General features: G+C 40.3%; 1 protein-coding gene across 6 annotated transcripts in view; it reads right to left on the reverse strand.

The window, feature by feature from the left end:
* Positions 1–20,952, reverse strand: part of LOC126914338 (paired box protein Pax-8) — a 196,559-nt gene that overhangs the window by 119,533 nt on the left and 56,074 nt on the right. For all 6 annotated transcript variants that reach the window (XM_050718131.1, XM_050718133.1, XM_050718132.1 and 3 more), the window contains exon 3: positions 16,745–16,774. In XM_050718131.1, the coding sequence (XP_050574088.1) occupies positions 16,745–16,774 (30 nt within the window). The remainder of the gene's footprint in view (positions 1–16,744; positions 16,775–20,952) is intronic.

Here is a 20,952-nt window from a genome sequence, read left to right on the forward strand (position 1 = left end):
TTGGTCAGAATTCGCGGATCGATTCCGTAACAACGAGCCTTCCGTGATTTCAAGTAGTTTCTCGTGGTGAACCGTTATGTTAGTCAGGCGGATCGGAAATTTCGAGCTTGCTCGCTCGGTTTTCCGGTTTGTAGGTCGGTTGATGATAGGGGAATGTGTAGATGATTGTAGACAGGTGTTTTTGCGATCACAGAAGTCGGCCTTTCGAAAGGATGGCGTGAGTGAAACTGCGCGAGGAATTAAGGTTCTTCGGTTGATTTTTGGTATTTAATGTGGTGTTTTAAATTGCGAAATTTATGGCAGTCGATGAATGAGACTCGCCTGTATAAAAGCGGATTAAGGTTTCAGAGTTTTGAGAATGTTTCTGGAATCTTAAGTATGAACGTGAGTGGCATTAAACTACTTAGGGGCTAATATATAAACAGGTAATATAATTTGAAGGTTTTGGAAATATTTATGGAAAATTAAGTTTGAGTGTGAATGGCAAGAATGTACTTAGAGAATAATATAAATAAGAGGTTTACAATGTCAGGATGTCAGATCGGATAGGTAGTATAGCACCATAGTATAGCATTCTAGATCTGACTATGAATGGTATTAATCTTCTTTAAGTCGAATTTCACATTCACAACTCGTTCAAGTTTCTGTTGCTCGTTTCATCTTAACCAGTCTACCAGATTGACTGCTAATTAGAAACTTCTGTAATCAGCAAGTTAAAAACTAATAAAAATAATGCAGATCGATTTCATACCGCGTAAATGTGAAAGTAATTTATTTTTAATAGAAGTGAGACGATGCACTGGAAACAGGATTATCGTTCACAGACAAACCACTATGTCCAAGATAGACGCCCAAGATATTGGTCATCAGAACACTGAATTGATCGGTTTGCATTAGTAATCCGAAGTTTCTAATCTAGATTAGATTTAGATTAGGACGTTTACAAACATTTCATATTTTCTTCCACATTTACTTCTCCCCCACGTTTCATCAATTTTTCAGAACTTGAATCAGGAAGCTTTAAGTATAGGGATTCGGAAATCGCCAAAATATTCTACGTTTTTCCGTTCGTTTTCGTTCGATTCGAGTTAAAGGGTTTGCAAATGTCCAACTTCCTCCTCAATTTACATCTCGAGGTCAAAGTTTCCTGAAATTTTGTTCACGTCCAAGTGAAAACCTATCGAAACATCCAACGCTTCCTGCTTCAGCTTACACGTTTGTAGACCAAGTTACACTCAACTTTGCGTTAGATTCGAATCAAAACCTTTCGGAACACCCAACATCTGCCTCCTCAGGTTACCTCCAGGTCAAACATCTGAAAACGATCGATGCCAATATTACCGCAATCGGTCCACACCAAGATCGATATTCAGACCAGGAAGAGGCAACAACGAACAGACACAAAAGGACCCTTTTGCAAGATCCATAGAAACCTAAGATCATGCTGGTCTCCGTTTCACCTTGCCGGCTCCTTCGGGATCGGTGGTTTCGCGTCTCTGACAATACTCGTTTCATATTCGCTGAACTATGTAATGCAGGAACAGAGATTAATAATTTGCAGTTCCCACCCCGGCATTATCGGGGCACGAGGCAGGCGGATTGCGAACATGATGCGCCGGGAGAGCGAGGCGGTGTGTTCAGCAGCCGCGGCTGCAGGGTCGACCGGTCACGATGGCTTGGGTAATGATAGCCTGCCCTCGCCTCATAATCAGTCCCCCATCTTAATTTATGTTTGCCCCCGCCCGTATAGACCGGCGCGGTGTACCGACTTCTCTCTTCGATGTAGGTACCTGCTGCTCACCGCTTCGCCTCTTTACTCCCGCTAATTTACCGTAATTCGACCGCGAGACAGCCAACGTACTTTTGATTCTGTCGCTGATTTGTTACGAGCACGTAGAATGACCCGGCTGACCCGTGAACAGCCGCGCGGGATTCCTGCTTCCGGTCGAGTCGATCTCATCGAGACCAGAGATTCGGTCTCACGAACGTTTCACATCGATTCAGACGAGTTTCGTCCATTGTGAGAATGTTCGTGATTAATCGGCGATAATGGGAATGATTATTGCTTGTATTTTTGTATTTCTTTTCGCAGGAAATAATTGTCGATGTTGTATTAAATATTTGGTTGGTATTTTGCGATGTTTGTTCTGATATGGCAATAGAATGCCTTTTTATTAGCACGTGTTTCTTTAAGGAGATTCATATTTTTTATTTACTAAGAATTTAAGATATTCAATATTGATTAGCAATTTCCTAATGGATAAGATAGAGAAGAATGTTTTTATGGTGAAATATTTTCTTACGCAGATTTCACATTTGATTTACTAGCAGTAACCATCTGACATTAACTACCAACTTCTAAGCAAACTGAATAAAGAACTCGGTATATTATTTATACATTTTTATATTGTATTTACTAGCAGTTTCAAATATTCACCGTCAACTTTTATAATTAAATAGAATAAAACATTGCAGCTTATATCTACGTTCCTACGAAGATACTTTTATTTATCGGACGTCGATCCCTTTTCACAACTTTTTGCCATACATTCGATAAAAAACCTCTTGAAGAAACCAAACTGCCAATTTTCTCAATCTTTCTACCGCTATGCTCCAACCAGCCATTTCCTTCTTCTCATCTACTTTTTCCACCTTTAACCCATAAAATTGAAAACAGAATCTTTTCTAACGATAAGGAAGCGAAACACGCGCTATGTTTAAACGTATTAGAATCGTAGCAAATTTCCACACACAGCCTACGCAGTTTTTCCAAGGAACCGGTACGGATGGAATCCGTGAAATCGATCGCATTAATGAATTCAATTGCGCGGTTAAACGATGCCCGAGCCTGGAATTAAGAGTCCGTCGTATCGCTATGGCGCGTTGCGTGCGGATGATAGCTGACAGGTACACGCAGTTTGTTGACCCTGGCTTCGCTCGCCTCGCCAGAACTATTTGCTAGCTTAACTCGACAATTCCACGCTCCGAACAAGTTGCAAAGGTCTACTCGTAAAACCTTAAAGGCCACTCTCGGCTCTCTTAACCTCGGGATCGCTTCTGAGATCCGAAGACTGACCCCGAGCCTTTCTGTGTTGCTCGCCAACTTACAATTAGTCGCTTTTTCTCTTCGACGTTCGGCGTTTAATACTGTGTGTTTTAGTGCATTATATGCGATAATTTGTTTATAGCTTATTATTTAGCGATTTACTTTAATCGTAGTTTAACCGTTAGGGATTCTTTATTTAGCGTTGTTAGTTTTTCCGAACATATTTTATCTGATGCAGTTTAAAGGCAGTTGTGAATTCACACGGTATAAGATAGAGAAAATTTAGCGGAGAGGGTGGTTTGTTGGAATTTTTGTAGAGAAAAGAAAATTCGAGATTTTATCCTGTATTTTACGTTATTCCATTTTTATTAGATTCATTTAATGTTCGATAACATGTCGTTTAATGTTCATTAAGCAAAACCTGGTAACGACTCGACGTTCCTAAAATATCAAGCAATAGAAACTATAAGACCAAAAGGGATTCTTAACGAGTAGCAGATATCGTACCAAAATTAAGGAACAAATTCATTCGAGACACGCGCGACGTGTACACGTGAAATTGCATACGCGTAAAGCACGAGAGGATGCAGATCAAGGCGATCGTTTCGCCGCGACATCGTAAATCGCACTCGCGTCCCGATCCCGTCGCATTTTCGCCATGCACGAGCACGTTTCACGTGCCTCACCATTGATTTGCATACGATCGATCGTCGATTCTGATGGTCGCGTGGCGAATCGCAATGCGATCCGTGCACCGGGCCAATTATGATGTTCCTCGGCACTGTTATCAGATTATTCGCCCGTCATTTCTTCGCATCCCCTGTCGTTTCCTTGCGCTAATGATTCCCCCTGAACGCAATTTGCGCGTTGATACGTGTGCAAACACTCTTCCGGCACCGACAATGTCGTTGAAATTGCAGCCGCCTCGTCGGTGTCCTGATCGTTAACGATTTAACTACGTGTTGGGAATTATTCTTATTTCTTTCCTCGTAAATCGTTGCTTTAAAACTGTATAAAATATGTTTTGTGAATATCTTCGTCTGCTTATAGAATGTTCGATGAATATTTGAATATTATTTAATACTATTCGTTGTATTAATATCCTTTCTTAATTTAATGAGATTTTATTACTAATGTAACATCGAGATACAACGTTCAGACTTTCAATATTTTTTAAGAACTTGTAATATTTCAATACGATACAATCTTTTATTTCCGCTTGATGATTTGTAAGTATACCGCGTACGAACTTGGCCGTAAGTAGATCGATGTCGTTCATAGTCAGACCTAATCTCCTCCAGACGTATCATTCTCTACGCTGTATTTCTCCTTTTGTTTCTCTTAGATACAGCGATTTAACAATCGCGTTTTCATACAACTCTAAGCAGATTGATATGGTTCGTAATCAGACATACAATTTCATCGATATCTTCGAAAGAAAATCGAAGACCTACCACTGTCTTCCACATATCGAGGCCAAACGCACACATAGATTATTCATATATTATATCATGAATTCCATCAGACTCAAAACTTCATTACACTTGCAATTCCATTTCTTGCACTACACAACATATCCTTCTGTTTGCATAATAATATCTCGAACGATTAATCTTCGTTTTTCTCGTTCATCTCGAATCTTTTTTTTTTTTTTTTATTCCTTTCACTCGTATTAAGTCCTATCGCGCGATTGGTGTTCGCCAACGCAAAATCCGAGGAAATTTCGAACGAAAATTGGGAACTGCCGTTACCGTGACGCGGACCGACACAACACCGCGTCCGTTCGTGTCGATCGAGTGCGTTAATCTGAGAGCGGACGAAACAACCGAACTGCGGAAGAAACGCGTCGGCCATTAATCGAACGGTTCGATGGTCAAGAACCAGTTCGCAATCAGTTGAAGCGGAAAACTAGGGCGGGGGAGCCGTGCGCTGTTTCACGTGGTGCGTACACGTGCGTGCACACGAACGTAAACATGCCGGCTGGAAAAAACCAACGCGAAACGCGTCGCATTGAAGTACATGGCCCCGGGAACTTTATTGCATCGCGCTGCACAGGATTTAACGTTCTCATCGATCTTTCTCGCTCTACCAGTAACTCTTCCATTTTTTTTTTTTTTTTTTTTTTTTTCGACCGTTGTAAACTGTAAATACTGAATGTTTCGAGGAACTTTGATTTTAAATTCCTTTAGCTTCCAATCTACGGGTTTCAGCGTCACAATTTCTGACCTGAACTTTCTTTCGACTTACGATACTTTAAGAAATCTTAACGCAAGTTTCGTGTGTCTCGTGATTCGTAACGTACGTCCTATGTACAATATATGTACGAAAATATACTTTTCGTTCTGTTCCAAAATTTTTAGACTTCTTATGACAATCGATTTTTAATGAAAAGGTTTGCTGAAGTAACAAAATTATAAGCTAAATTTCTATTGAATTGTTAGACACTATATAGTAATTCCAAACTTTTGACCTACCATTAGCTATGTATTAGTATAGTTGTGTAGAATTTTTGGTGAATAATATATCTCGATGGGGTTTGTATCTAAATTTTGGACAATGTAGAGGAGAGGTAAAGACGTAAGAACATGTAACAACATAAAGTGGTTCGAGCAATGTGTCCTTGGGGTGGGGTAGAATTGCGAGATATCGGCTAACTGGACGTAGGTCTAGGTCTAGGAGTTCATTGCGAGCCTAAGCACTCGGGGCTGATATAGTCGAGTGCTCGCGAGGGTGCAACGTGTGGCCTCGTTACGTTAATGGCGTCATGCTCTGACGCCCTACAGACTGCTCCATGGACCAGTCGGCTCAACAACCGGCGAGTCAATGAAATCCTTTCGATTGTTGCAATTTAACGTTGTTCTTTAACAGAAATTTATACCCTAACGTAATATGAAAAAGTATCGAAAGAGAAGTTATCGATTCAATTCTTCTCTATGTTATAACTTAATTTAATAACAATGTTTCAACGCGCATTTCAACTTATAATTACATTCTTACTTTTAAATTGATTATCAACGATCTTAACATTAACGTTGTGTACTTTTAAACTGTTAATTTCCCATATTATTCAACGATACCTAAAAGCATCATACCTCTGTGTAATTTGATTCCTTGCCTGTACAAATTTTACCAAAATTCCCAATAGAGTGATTTATCCTCCCTATCATATAAATTTTATTTAGTTTTCACCGTTTTACTTTATTAAATTTTATCAAATCTCCGACTATCTCTGATATTATTCAGTGCTATCTTTTCCAAAGTTGACTGGTCTGAACAAAAAAGTGAATAAATCTCAGTAAATACACTGCATCTGAGAGTCATAAATAACAAACGAAGGACAATCCTTAAACGCGTTAGCGTTTGATCACACTCACCGTAAGGAGAATTTACTTGATCGTCGCTGGAAGATTAAGACGTCGAGTTTTCTCTAATTGTTTCGCAAAAACAATCACCAAGGATGATACAACTCTCCGCCTTTAGCTACATCACGTTTCGCCATGGCTACGTGTTATTTATAGGGGACGGGAATCCAAACGATTCGCCGATTAATCGGCGTTTATCTCTGTGAAACTGGAACGCGACTGGTCGCTAGGAGAGACGACGATGCATCGCGAAGAAGAATTTAAATAAGCACGATACGAAGGGGCGAGAGATCGATAACGGACTACGGGCCGACTAATAATACAGATCTACGAACCAACTGTAGGTGAAAGTAGCCAAGGAGTCTGAAAGAAGGTGCTCGTCTATGCTAAGACGTTATATTATCCGTTAACGATCGCGATTCCATCGTAGGAACGGAAGAATCGACGCGAAGTTGATCGCATAAGTCAGATATGGAAGCTTCAATTAAGGGTCGAACTTTATATTTGCTCTGTGAAAGTGACGCTGGAGTTTCAGCTTTTCTTTTATGTCGAAGATGACATCTAACATACTGTTGCTTATAAACTTTCAGACATTTAATATACCTAGGATAGGTGTTAAATATTGCAATTGGAAGATAAGGTCGACAGTTATTAATAACGTGTACTATAAGAGCAACTAAGGATTTCGTTATAAATTTACTTCAACGAATCTTATCGTATTATTATCAAAATTATATATGTGAAACAAAGTCTGCTTTATTAATCTTCTGCAATTTGAACGCTACTTGACTCTTTCATACTTGATTACTTACTTGTAGAAGTGGTGTTAATAATTTAGATACGCGATACAATATTAAAAATTGGTATTTATCCGTAGAATTTTAATTTAAATTATATTATATAATTATATTTAAATCATATTATATAAAATTTAATTGAAATTACAAGCTATAGGAGTTAGAAGATCTGTATAAAAATTCTATATACAGTGGAAAAAGGATGCATCTCAGAGCAGCAAGAAGTAACTGATTTCGCTTTTTGCATCGTTTAAAGGAGGACGAACTTCTTTTAAATAAAATCAACGCAACGTATGTTGGTCAAGATGCAAAGAAGAATATTTCAACTTTACATCGAACATTCAAGCGGCTTAACTATTCACATCGGTCTTCTATAAGTCCCATCTCGGAATTGTATTGCTACATAAAATCGAATGAATCATCCGAGTAAGATCAAGTTAATAGTAAATTAAGCAGTGAGTTCGCATTACTGTCTGACTGGCGAAGTGCGCAAGAAAATAGCACTAACTTAGCACTCGACTTCCGTCGTCTGGATTTATTAATGATAATAAGCTACTTCGAAAACGGCGGAAAAAAGGGTGTACGAGCATCGTATAATTAACACGGAGACAAGAAGAAAACACGATTATGCGTACGCCAGTCAGTCTGGCCGACGACACGTCGCATGTCATCGATTTCCATCGAGTTCTCATGTATTACTCATACTACTATGAATTCAGTTATACGTATTTATACTAACGGGACGCGATGCATTCAAGGCGAGCCAGATCTATCGGAACGATGCTTCCTTCATTGAAAATTCACCTGTCCGCCGTTTTATTTAATTAGTTAAGGTAACAGGCCCTCGGTCCTTATCTCAACACTAAACTTTTCCATACGAACCGTGTAAAGAGATCAGAGTGATGGAACAGAGATCAGAAGCTCGGTAAAATCTGTACTGTTATTAGTATGGTGATCTTTGTGAGGATTCTCTCGAATCTACTACACACCTTGGCTGTCATAATATTCATGAAGCTAGTTACAGCGTCAAAATAACTTTCTTGTCCACCGAAATGTTTCAGTGATAATGATGGGTAAATAAGTTCACAGTGTACAATTCAACGAAACATAAGAGTCCGTATAATGATCTTAATGTAGAATATAAAAAAGATTCCCTTCGAAATATGAATTAATTGTCACGTTTCGCATGAAACTAACGTAGATGTCCAAATATAATACGTATAAATAGGAATGTATCTATCCGTGCATTTAGAGTAGGCTTTACTTCGTTATACCAAACAACGCACATTCCTTCGCATTACAACAGGCAACTGCACTTGCTTCACAGCTTGTGCAGATACGCAAGGTACATACCTGTACAGTGGCTACGAAAGGTATTTGTACACCATTGCATGAATATTATTCTACTCGCATGAATATTATACCAAGCAATTAGATCCAACTGCAATAAATATCGTTTAGTAGTACCTTCGTATGATTGGAAAAATTTCAATTTATCGAAATGAAATGTACAACCTAATTAAAAAACTATTCATTGGAAGATAATGGTATGCACAGTATTTCTCGTAGCTACCGTAGCTAGTTGAGCATTGCGCAGCGATGTTCACGTGGCGTCGGCAGAAAATCAGATATCTTCTCGAGTGTAACAACGCGCTTATTCTCGCGACTAAACAAACGGCCACGAGACGTTCGAACTTTGAATTAAGTAGGACTCGCGTGTGGGTGGCGATCGTGACTTTTCGAGAGTGTGGCCTCTGGCCGCGCAAATTTATGACGAGTAACTTTGTCGAGGAAAGCGCGGCGCAAACCAGTCGATTGCCCCGCGAAATTAATGGCACGGTAATTAGCGTGGCGGTGGTTGTTGCCTGATTGCTTTCGGGAGAGTCGTACACCGCGGTTGTTCGGTCATTTTGAGAAATGAGTCGAGAGCGGCCGTGGTTCAGGAAGTTTTTGTTGTTAATTAAATGGCGGCTTCGCGTTGAATAGATTGTGCTACGTACGCTTGATGTAAGCGGGGAGTGTTGGATTAGACGATTAGATTGATAAATCGGTGGTCAGTCGGGATTCTGTGAACGAGAATTTCTTCGATGGAATGTCAAGATTCTGTCATAACTGTATGATTTAAATCTTCCTGGCGATATTACCGGGAGCTCGCTGTTTCTGTGTATTACAATATCGTTAGCTTTATAAATTAGTTTCTGAATAAACGATGAATTTTTCCATAGAATAACAAGATTCCGAGTACTATAAATCTTAATACGTGATCTCTTAATATTACTCGGAACTTTTAGTTTTTAATTAATGTCCATCCAGTTAAATGCACAGATCAAGGTACGTGTAATTTTTTGGATGATTAAAAGACATCGATATTCTATATCCTTCGTTACTCAAATCAGACAACGAATGAAATTCTTGTACGAAATCTGCAAACATCATTCAGGTAATATATTCTCACGATGGCTGAATTTGCATAGTGTCACAATAGAAAATCTACGATATTAAACTTCAGATTTTCCTTCGATTAAATTCCTAGTTCGATTAAATTTCTCCTCGACTCGATATGTTCGTCGAAAGCCTAAAACTCCACGTTAATCACATGTCTAAATCAACGCACTCGTCAAGTTTTTAAATCAATACACTCGTGAAACGCGTAAGTCTCGAAGAGAGCATCGGATACCGAAATAAAATCGTCCATCGTCTGTCCCAAAATCCAACGAGCAATCAAAATCGTTTGCAAGTTCGTTTTCGATGACCGGTATGCACCAACGATGATACCGTTGCGAAGCAAAGAGCCACACCCTTGCCCGGTGCACACATGTATCCGTGTGCACTGTACACACGCGATGGAAGTCAGCGGCAGATACACGTGACTATGTGTACACCGCTTCACGAGTTGTACCGATTGCATCTAGGCGTCGGGACGCAGCAAGATCCACGCTGGAAAAGGGAAGAGACTGGATGGAATTCGAGGCGAAACCGCCGATTCCTGCATCGATCTTCAAGTTCCCCGTTCTCCATTCGCCGTTCGTCAGATATACGAATTCCACGACCATTCCTTTCTCCCCCTTAACGTTCCTTCAGAGAAATCCTCTGAATCGCGAATCAAAGGAAAATCGAACTATGGTAAAACCTGGTTTATACGAACGAGAAGTTGATACCCGGTCTCTGTTATCCGAGCTAAGCTTGTAATTTCAATTATACAATACAATTATACGGCACGAACGCGTGCTCTTATAATCAGAGCACGGATTTTTACGCGTTTGTGGAACATACGAAGGTGCAAAAAATGCGCACGACGTAACGTACAAAAATATATAAAATAGCTAAAGTGAGATAATTATCGTAGTATTTAGTAGATGAAACAAATTTCCACTTAAATTTCATCTCTTTGATTATATTCGTAAAAGTATATAAAGAATGGATGGAAATCCGTTGTCTACTTAGAACGAATATTTGGATAAACGACGGCTGTTCGATTACAGGGGCACAGAAGTGGCAAATCGTTGGAAAATTGGAAATTATTCGAAAATTGTTGCAGAAATTGGAAATTATTCGAAACTATTCGAGGCGCAGAGCGCGATGGATGTGTTGAACGAGGTAAAGATTCCGCATTCGTTCGATCGTTTCTCCGCTGTCCGGCGTGGAATAATTTACGGGCTCGTGACGCTCGAGAAAATCGAACGGCGGAACAGAAATTACGCGGTTATCCCGTCGAAATTGGCACGACTACGGTCCGTGGCTCTTGAACGCGTGCACACACGAGTATACGCGAGCGTGTCGTCGAACGGCTCCCTCCACGACGCGTGTCATTAAACCAGTATCCTAGACAACTGGCGCTGATTATTTAGCAATACAAATCATTCCGCGTGCGAGAGCTCTATCTTTCGCTCTTTCGTTTTATCCTTCTTCTACGCGTTTCCATCTGATAGTAGTTTCTTCTTCGTTCAACTCGCGTTACAAGCGAGTTTTCGCGTGCGCGGGCGTGGTACGTACCACTTACGCGCCGACGAAGAAGGAAACACACGCGGCCGTGCAGGTACACGGCGAACGTGGCCCCGTGTAAGTACGTGTGCATCAGATAGCCGAGCGGAGAAACAGTTTCGTTGATTAGCGAGCTCGTTGAACCGGCCGTATTATGTACTTTGTCGAATCGCAGAAACGCTTCGTCGAGAGACTTATGGCGGTCACAGGGCTTAAATATCCTTGCTCCGTGTCGAGAACGTCCAAACGTTGCTCCTGCACGGAACACGGGGACCTGATTCAAGTATAAGTGGGAATTTGTTGCCAATTCCGAGTGATCGTGCAATGCGATTGCTAGAATGAATGTTACTTTCTTGCAGTTTTCACGGTAGTTCTTAGTTCTTGGAATTTACATTTCATTCTGAGACGGATTTTGGTGATGAGTTTATTATTCAAATAATATCTTTCATGCAAAATTGAATATAAGTTAGTTGAATCTATGTCACCTGGTTAATTTCAACGAAGTTTTAGAATCTAGAAAAAGCTCTAAAATATGACCTCGTTATCTACTCAACAAGTACACCGTTGTGCGTGTCTTTCGATCCATTCAAACCAAATAGACAACAGCTTAAACTTTTATTAAATTCGAAAAAATTTTTTCAGAGAAACTCGACTAATCCGATGGAGACTTTATGATGACATGACGAGATGTATAGAACCTTCTTTCGAACTAATTTCTCAATAATTACAAGTCTCCCTAACACGCTTGAGCCAAGTTACACGATCAACGCTCCAAAACGAATCATTTTCATCACATTGTAGAAACATTTCCTTAAAATCAATAAACCGCGAAAACCTTTGACTCTCATAGGAAAAGCGTAATGAGCTAAGAACATCGAAACATCCAACAGGCGTGCTGTCGAACATCTGAATTTCCGCGTGCATGACGATGATAGCTTCCAATAGAAACGCTGTTGGAGCATCAAGCTACTCGCAATACTCGTTCGATGAGTCATCTCGCGAGCAGAGAGATCACTGGATATTGCGTTATCGCAAGGGTCGTCGGCCAGATCGATGTTATCATCGTACTAATCAGCGCGAGGGCATCCGTAGAATGAGACGAAGAAACTTTGCTTCTTCGGATGAAGCTTCCTGAATCGTTGCAGGACGTCGTCTGACAACGATAGACGAGCATCTACGATATCTTCGTTGTGAAATGGTTAACTCTCGCGACTCAATATGACTAGATCATCTTAAACTCAGATGGTTTTAAAATAATTGGCAGGAAAATTATTTAGATTGCTTATGACTTTGACCATTAGAGAATAACTTTTTAGAAACATGTTTCACATACAGTAGAAGGAAAAAAATGACATAAATAGCAATAGAAAAAGCTTGGAAAGTATCCTAGATGCTATATACGCGTTGGAAATGATAATAAATATCACGCAACACTTGATAATTGTAATAAAAATAAATACTGCGTAATATCTGTGCTGACCCAAATACGCATTAAATACAAATTGCTTATTAATATTTAAAAAATATTTATTTATAATTTCCAAATCTATTACTCTATTTTTCATTCTCTATATATCAATAAAGTGTTTGCGAGCGGAAATTAGATAAATTTCAATTTGCTGATACGGGTCCTCCTGACTTTGACCAGTTTACTTCGGTCTCCACTCCGGTGATTAATTCGAAGGTGAAATCAAGCATGAACCGATGGAGATATCAAGCATGTAGATACCACGGTGGACCGTGGCTTTTCGACGGCTGACCCGGAATATGTGCTCGAAATAATCGTCGGCCATTAGTTTCTTCGCGCGGTCATCATTTACACGGGACCGCTATCACCGTCGACGTCCGGTGGAGTCGATCTTTCATGCTCAACGTCTTTCTCGCACTGAACGATATTTCCTTGGCACCGGCTCATTTGTATTTATTAGCCGAATCGCGTGGATGCTTGCCTTTGCTCGTATGGCACTATGTTTATGTATGTAAAAGATGGAATGTTGAATAAAACGAGGACGCGTTGTGAAGTTATCTCCAAACTGATAAGAGAGACGAAGCTTGTTTCATAAATTGAAAAGTTCAGGTTGATAGATCGCACTCTTTTTTTGTCACAGTCATTAATTTCATGAAATTAGAATTTTCCGCAAAGTTAAGCTGAATACGTAACCTCGATTCTTTCAGAACCATCCTCGCTATTTGTGGCGTAAATTCATCTAGTAAATTCACGCGGTATACGCATAAAAACAGAACAACGCTACACCTCTGTTCTACATCTCTATGTTTCAAAAACCCTGTCACACTTTCTTTTTGCTACAACAATTCCTTCCACAAAGCGTCATTAATCGACGCAAACATCCGCCATTCCCCTTATCCTTGTTTCCTCGGGGGAACCTGAACAGCGCGATTGCCGGTTCGACTTAATCGAACGCGGGATCTCGCGGTATCGTCTGGAGGATTTTTCGCTGCGTCGCCGACCGACTCGTCGTATCCGATGTCATTATCCTAGGAGTAGAGATAATGGCGGCGTGGCCGCGCGAATACATGGATCGGCAGGCGAGGCATGCAGGAGCCTGGAGCCGCATTATCGCGGGATTACGTAAGCGCGGCATACGGTACGCTTGTGTGTTACGCTATAATTAGGACCGGCCTGGCATAACCGCGAGCCGCCGCCGTCCAGCGCAAATACGCCCGCCGTGTAATCCGCGCCCGTACTAGCGGGCAACGATAAACCTTAACGGGGGATGAGTCCTCCGCCGTCGAGGTACGAACAAAAACCAACCAGCCACGTTCGATAGATGACTAGAGAGAAAAAGAGAAAGAGAGAGAGAGAGAGAGAGAGGCGGGGACGGTGAAAGGGTTTTGCTTTGACGAAACGTTGTAGACAGTATGGTGAGTCTTGGTGAGTACATATAGCGATATAGTGCAACAGATTTTTTCCTACGATTTAAGATATTGTATTTTAGTGGAAGCGTTTAACGTTTGCTTTATGAACTGACACATCCCTCAACTACTAAATCGGTGTATATGAAATGTCGCTTTTTTAAAGTAGAACTTCAGGTACATGTACTTTATTCGAAATATTATATCTTCTATTAGAGGAATTTATCCGGAACGATCGACATATGTGTGAACGAACTTTTATCCGTTTCATCATCGCGAATGCTTCGTAGAATTTGTCCAATCTGTATCTATCGATATTTTGTAAGTTATCCAACAATTTTTAAAAAATGTCCACTTCTCAAAAATTATTCGTTAATTGTCATTAATTCCACCGATAGCGCCGTAACATTCCAGTCTACCCTCTAAATATCACAAATCGAGCCGCGAACCAATTGAAAAAGATGTACGTACACACGCAGACCGGCTACAATACAATCGTAACGCCATAAATCAAAGCGATGCGAGAGGCCCTAACCAGGCGTCTCCAATAAATTAATAACCTGGCGCGGACCTCGGGGTTACGTCAGGGTTCCGCGAGTTGGCCGCGCGCGCCTGCAAGTGGCGAAAATCAAGATCTCGCGGTTCTCGTTCCCGACGTACGCTTGATTAATACCTAGATGTAATTACTGGCCGGGAGGAAGGGTGCACGCGAGCCAAAGAGAAAAGGGCAGGCTCACGCCAACGACGTCCGAACGACCTAACACACAGAGAGGAATATCTTCCAGTGCAACGAAGACAAAGTGATACGATCTACCAAAGGTGACCAAAGAGGAAAGACAAGGAAGAAAAGGAGGAGGTAGGAGGGCGGAGAAGGTGGAGGCTGTTAAGCTGCCGAGGGAACGAAATCCTGACAGATTTCATCGTGGGCTGACGTAAACAATTTGCGAATGTAAATACCTGTTGAATATTGAGCGCGCCGGCTCCAAGAGAGAGAGCTCGAGGGGCCTCACACCTTACGGCCCGTTTACCCTTTAAACTTGTGATTACCTCCACCATCTTCCACCTACCGCGGCTCGCACACTACTTGCTGCGACGTACGTGTGTGCAACGTACGTAGGAACATGGAATCGTTTCCACGTCATCGGCATAAATTATACGCGAACATTGTGCTGCCACGCCGGATCCGCGGTGCTCGACGTGGATCGCGAACCTATCCGTCCGCATCGCGCGATTCGCAGGCGCGATCGAGAGCCTCGATAAACAAGCGAGAACCCTTATTCGAAAAGAAACGACGACGGTGGGACCGGCGGCGTTGGGCTCCGGGTCGTTTCGTGAAATTACGTGCTGCGTGATCACTCGGTGGGTTCTGACGTTTTCGTGCTGGCAGTTTCCGCGCTTTCCCAGTGATTGATTTCGGCTCTCTTTTAACTAAAGAAATTTTGCTGCTGAGGTATATGTATTCGAGTGGGAATTGTAATTTTGATTGCGAAATTTTCAGACATTTTTAAATGATAACTTAGATTTGAGAAGAAGCATTGTACACCAAGTGAGTGTATAAACGAATTTCTATTATTTTGTTTCCTCCAATTGACTGTAGGCTTGGTTACTTTTAACGAAAGCGTAGAAATAGTATTCGAACGAAACTCCATCTTTGTAGATGAAATACCTTCGTTTCTTGATACACGTCAGTTTTATGTTTCTCCTTTTAAAAGACGATACCTGTATGTAGAATTTTATATCTTTCAGTTTCTTCTAGTTTCGCTTCCAGTTTCTATATTCACTTGGGATGTTTCCGAGAGAATGCGACATAATCGACTATCTCCAATTTCAATTCTAATCTGCATGTCCGTTAAAAATAAACCAAGCTCGCATTAATCTATTCCAATAATAATCCAGTCCGGTATCCATCCCATTCCATAGTTGTTTCAATTTGAAAACGCAACGGTATACTGATTTCTGTGCATGATATGCTCGTGACAAATGAGGTTATATCAATTCAGTAGCAGGCGCACGAGCACGAATGTGTAAAAATCGGGGGAAAAATAATTAATTCAAGACGCGCGATTAATAACTCAGTCACCGAACTCGGTTCATCCCGTCGAAACGAGTCGCAGCAGTAATTTATCGATACTGAAATTAAGGCTGTTTGCCAATTAGATCGCGGTCACGGAAGTTACGCGTTTCAGTTGATAAGGACGCGTGTGAAGATAATTGCTTATTTCTGTAGATCGATCGCCAACCCGATAGAGTAGCAGACGCGTCCGATAAGCGATTCACCGCGCATTTAATTATAACGGGACCGATGATAACGGTTCGGGCGTGTCAACGCCGAACTTAGGCGCTGATCGGGTAGACAGGGCGTTGATTTTATATTGTTCATCGTGATTTAGGAGTCTAAGATAGAAGAGATTACTTTTCAGCAGTATTCTTCTCTACATAATTTTCAGCGATTTGCGTATTCGAGATGTTGTATAGATACCGACTTTATGATCCAACGTTGCTGCATGATAGCGTATTTAGAGAGCGCTTACGATCGAAGATATTGTATTTTAATTTATGTGTCAGTATTTAAAATCAAGTTCATTGTCGTTCTCTGTAATTAGATTTATCAACTAGATCTTATTATCGTTGTTGACAATTTGTATATTTAAAACGAAGTAAGAAGATATTATATTTCGACTCACCGTCCTGGTTCATCCCGTGACCGCTGTCATCTGTTCAAAAAGAAAGAAAACAAAAGAATTACATCATTAGAATGTAGAATAGGTGCCAGTGGGGGTCTTAATTCGTTCTTTTTCAATGGGTCTTGTCAAGTTCTGCGTTCATGGGTCTTTACTTAAAAACGTGCACCATAGAAAGGCAGACAAAGTCGTAAATTCATACTTTTCACATTCTGTGTAGCGCTCTACGTTGAAATATTTCAATTACTGCAAGTATATTAACTTCTACAGTTTAATCGTGAAAATATAGCAAATACATTGTACAATTTATATTTCAATTACTCTAAATGTATAAACATTTTATAGCTCGTGTACGTGTACACAGTACACGAACATTTTAATCATGACGGTATACCAAGCGCATAATTAACACTATAAATCTCAGCTACCAGTTGAGTGTTCCAAAAAAGTCAATTCTCCCTGTCGAGAATCTAAAGCATTCGCCTAGTTGATACAGCGATTCAAGGTTGTCTCGAAGTTCGACGAGAGTACCTAGGAAAAAAGAGAGATACTTCTAAGGTTGCACGTTGCAGATCACGAGAACTTGCAACGATAGCAGACTGCAGAGTCGAGCTGCAACCTATTTGTACTGGCGGCTGGTATCGCGGCATCGCGCTGTGTTCCTTTATTTAACCCCATAAATAACCGGCCGCTATCTCAACCCCGAACGTTTCCTCCGCTAAATACGAACACAGACGCGGCTGGCGAAATATTACGTGCTGCCAGTCACTCCGTTACGGGGTTGCCACGATGGGAATCCCCGCGAGGGCATCTCACCAGCCAAAGAATTCCTCGCCATACTTCCCTTTTTCCTTTTTTCTTATTCACGGTGTTAGAAGAGCATCGTCCCTTCCAATAAAATCACTCGAGACGTTCCTTCTTCGTATGAGTTGAAGCGTTTAAAAGAGAGATAGATATTACATCCTCGCTGAGATAAATCTTGATTAGGAGTTATGGTTGGAGTTGTGGAAAGTGTTGAATTGGAACGAGTTTATTAGATTAATACACGTAAGATGTCGTCTCCTCGGAATAGCTCGATAGATTTCTCTTTTATTGGCAATTATCAACCACGTTAACGAAGATGAAATTTGCTGTATCATCTCTATATACTCGACGTTAAGGAGATTTCAAATTTTTTTGATTACGAATCGAAATTTCAATATCATCCATTAAGGTTCTACGTCAATTATCAGCCACTTTGAGGAAGCAGGAATTTTCCACAGATTAAGTATATTTAATATACTCGGAAGATTTGTAATAAAAATACCAAAACTTTAGTGTCGTTCATTGAAGTTCTACGTCAATTATCGACCACTTTAAGGAAGCAGGAATTTTCCACAGGTTACGTATATTTAATATACCCGGAAGATTTCTAATAAAAATATCAAAATTTCAATATTAGACAAAGGTCTAGTTCAATTATCAACTACTCTAAAGAAGACATTTTCGGATGATTCACGTATATTCAGTATTCAGGAGTTCAAACAGTATCAAAACCTCGTTATTTGTCGTCACGAATAAATAGGATATTTATTAAGAAGAACAATTTTCATCCCTTACCATTAACATCTACCCCTTCTAAGGAAAGTAGTATGGAAGTAATATTCCAAACGAGCCAATTTAACTTTCCAAGTGAAACATTCTATAGCAAACAAATGAACAAATAAGGTGGATCGTAAATGGGGAAAAATTTGCAGCTATACTTCCACATTGCGTTACGTCCCTCATAACTCGTCGATGGTTTCCCGTTTCGAGCAACAAAACACCATGAACTATGTACGCTTCCTTAAGCGCGAGTTATGAAATGAACTTGTTAATTTCAGGGGGCGTTGAGTACCAGGGGCAGGTTTTACAACGTTGCGTGCATCGTCGTATTCCTTCAAAGAGGCGGACAGTTTCGATGCATATGAAATTAATGTTCGAACGTAGGATTTAATATCTCATGGCGGACGTCGGGTGTCTCCACACTTGGCGACATGTTACGCTGCTTTCGAACGCGATTTCAACGAACCAGTGCTAGATAATGCAGCAGCGGAGATATTTTTCTGTGCCAGGCGTGAATTTTATTCGTGAAAATGAACTGTTTTCTTTGCAAGTTTATATGTATAAAGAAACGTGTGGCAAGTAAGGGTGAATGTGAATAACGGTGAGCAGCTTTAGGTGAGTGAGAGTTTCGCGTTTTTAAAGAGCAGAGCGGGTAGAGCTTGTTTCTAACGAGTCCCGAGAGAACGAGTTTCGGCGGAGAGAGAAACTAAGCTTGCTTGAAAAAAATCGAATTTTTGTTAATCGCCGTGCATTAATTACGCTTACGTAATAGCTGTTTCAAGTATCTTCTATGATAACATTAATATTATGATTGTTATTCTTTAATTACGTACTTATTACCTTTTTTCACACGAATATCTTTCATCGAATAGGATTTTCTAAAATATTTTTTTCCGATTTTTCCGTCGTTATCTTACAAATACTTCTTAGCAAATGGAAACACCTCTAGACTCAACTAGTTAAAACTATCTTTTCACTATCTTTATTATTGTCCCATAAGAAAACAGTCCATAAAAGAGCAACCATTACACTTTCTCTGTATTTTAACTACCTAAATGTATACCATAAAGATCCCTCTTTTAAATTTGTAGTGGATGGTGTAAAGGATTAATAAAATAGAAACGAAAGATTGCTGTTGCCCGTCAAATATATTTGGAATAAGGCAAAGACAGTGTATGATCGCTCGCGGATAACTCGATAACTCGTATAACTCGTGAAACTGTTAATAACTGATTCGCTCGCGATCGCGTCCGCTTATTTATACTGGCCGGGGGAGAGTCGGAAAATTGGAATTCGCCGCGTAGCGGCGACATTGTTATGCCCGGAGTTTATTTATCGTTACGTTTCGTGCTTCAAGGCGGTGACAATGTTTCGAGGCAAAACAACAACATGAGTCGCTTTCGATTCGCATCGTCCTCTGATCCATATGCCGCTACAAATCCATAACGAAATCACCAAATGATTACAACTTCCATACGACCAAAATTTAAAGAAAATCACAGAAGTGTCACTTTTCAATTTCTTCTCCATTACATATTAACCACGTATTAATCGCCATAAAATTTTCTCTCTCGAATTCATAATCGAATGGCCAGGTAATGACAATTTTGCAACCACGAACGCATGATCGATCGATAGATTACAAAGTCGCGGACAAGACGATAGGATCTCGTCCTTAAAGTATATAATTCCATGCGGTGGTCACCGCGTACCTACGCTCTGGTATTAATTACAAATTAATGCAACTAGATAACCGCAAAGCCATTAGAGATAATCGAAGTCGGATCGGTGCTGCGGCCGGTCGATTCGCAATTAAAACATTGTCGCGGCGGTGGTCGACGCGAGAGAATCGTGAAACGAACGAAAAATTTACGGTGAGGCACGGGAACCCAATTTATGCTCCGCGGCGAGCCACGATTTTTCCGCGCACGGCTAATTAAGCGCGGTGTCCGCTCGTTAAGGATGTACTTCGAGTATGCTGCCCCTATCGATACTAATTGCTTGCAGGGGAAATGCACAGATGGAAAATTCTACCTGCACAATTCTTTCTACCTTTCGATTCTGGCGTTTTAAGCAAGTCTAAAGTATTACATATATATCATCTTTTAATCGAGTAGATGCCTAAGTGGAGCGATATACTTGTGGTTGATAGCTCAGAGTTTCGTCTTTCTCTTTTTGTGGAAGAAATATTAATATTAATTTATCGATAACAATTTTATTTCATTATATTTATTTAATTATAATTTATTAATTTATTGAGTGATAATATTATTATTAATGAAAATATTACTTCTTAATTCAATAAGTCAAGTGATATACTTTGTTTAGATAATTTAACGAGCTTTTTGCTTCTCGTGGAAGAAGAACGTTATTTTCTAATTCACTAAGAGGAACGATACCACTTGGTTTAAATAATTTAAAGGATAATTTAAAGGAATTCTTCACGACGCTACAATCTCTAAGAAAAATAAATAGACTAATTCTCTTCAGTTTTCAATTGTTAATATGACGTTCGTTTTTTGTCTTCCAAACTTCATTTCATTAACCCTGCTGACTCTAACGAGTCAAAGTGAACTTTCGTGTAATCGAATTATTAATTTGGTCATAGAAACTGTGGGAAGGAATAG

This window comes from Bombus affinis, chromosome 3 (genome assembly GCF_024516045.1).
Source record: "Bombus affinis isolate iyBomAffi1 chromosome 3, iyBomAffi1.2, whole genome shotgun sequence".
Taxonomy (NCBI): domain Eukaryota; kingdom Metazoa; phylum Arthropoda; class Insecta; order Hymenoptera; family Apidae; genus Bombus; species Bombus affinis.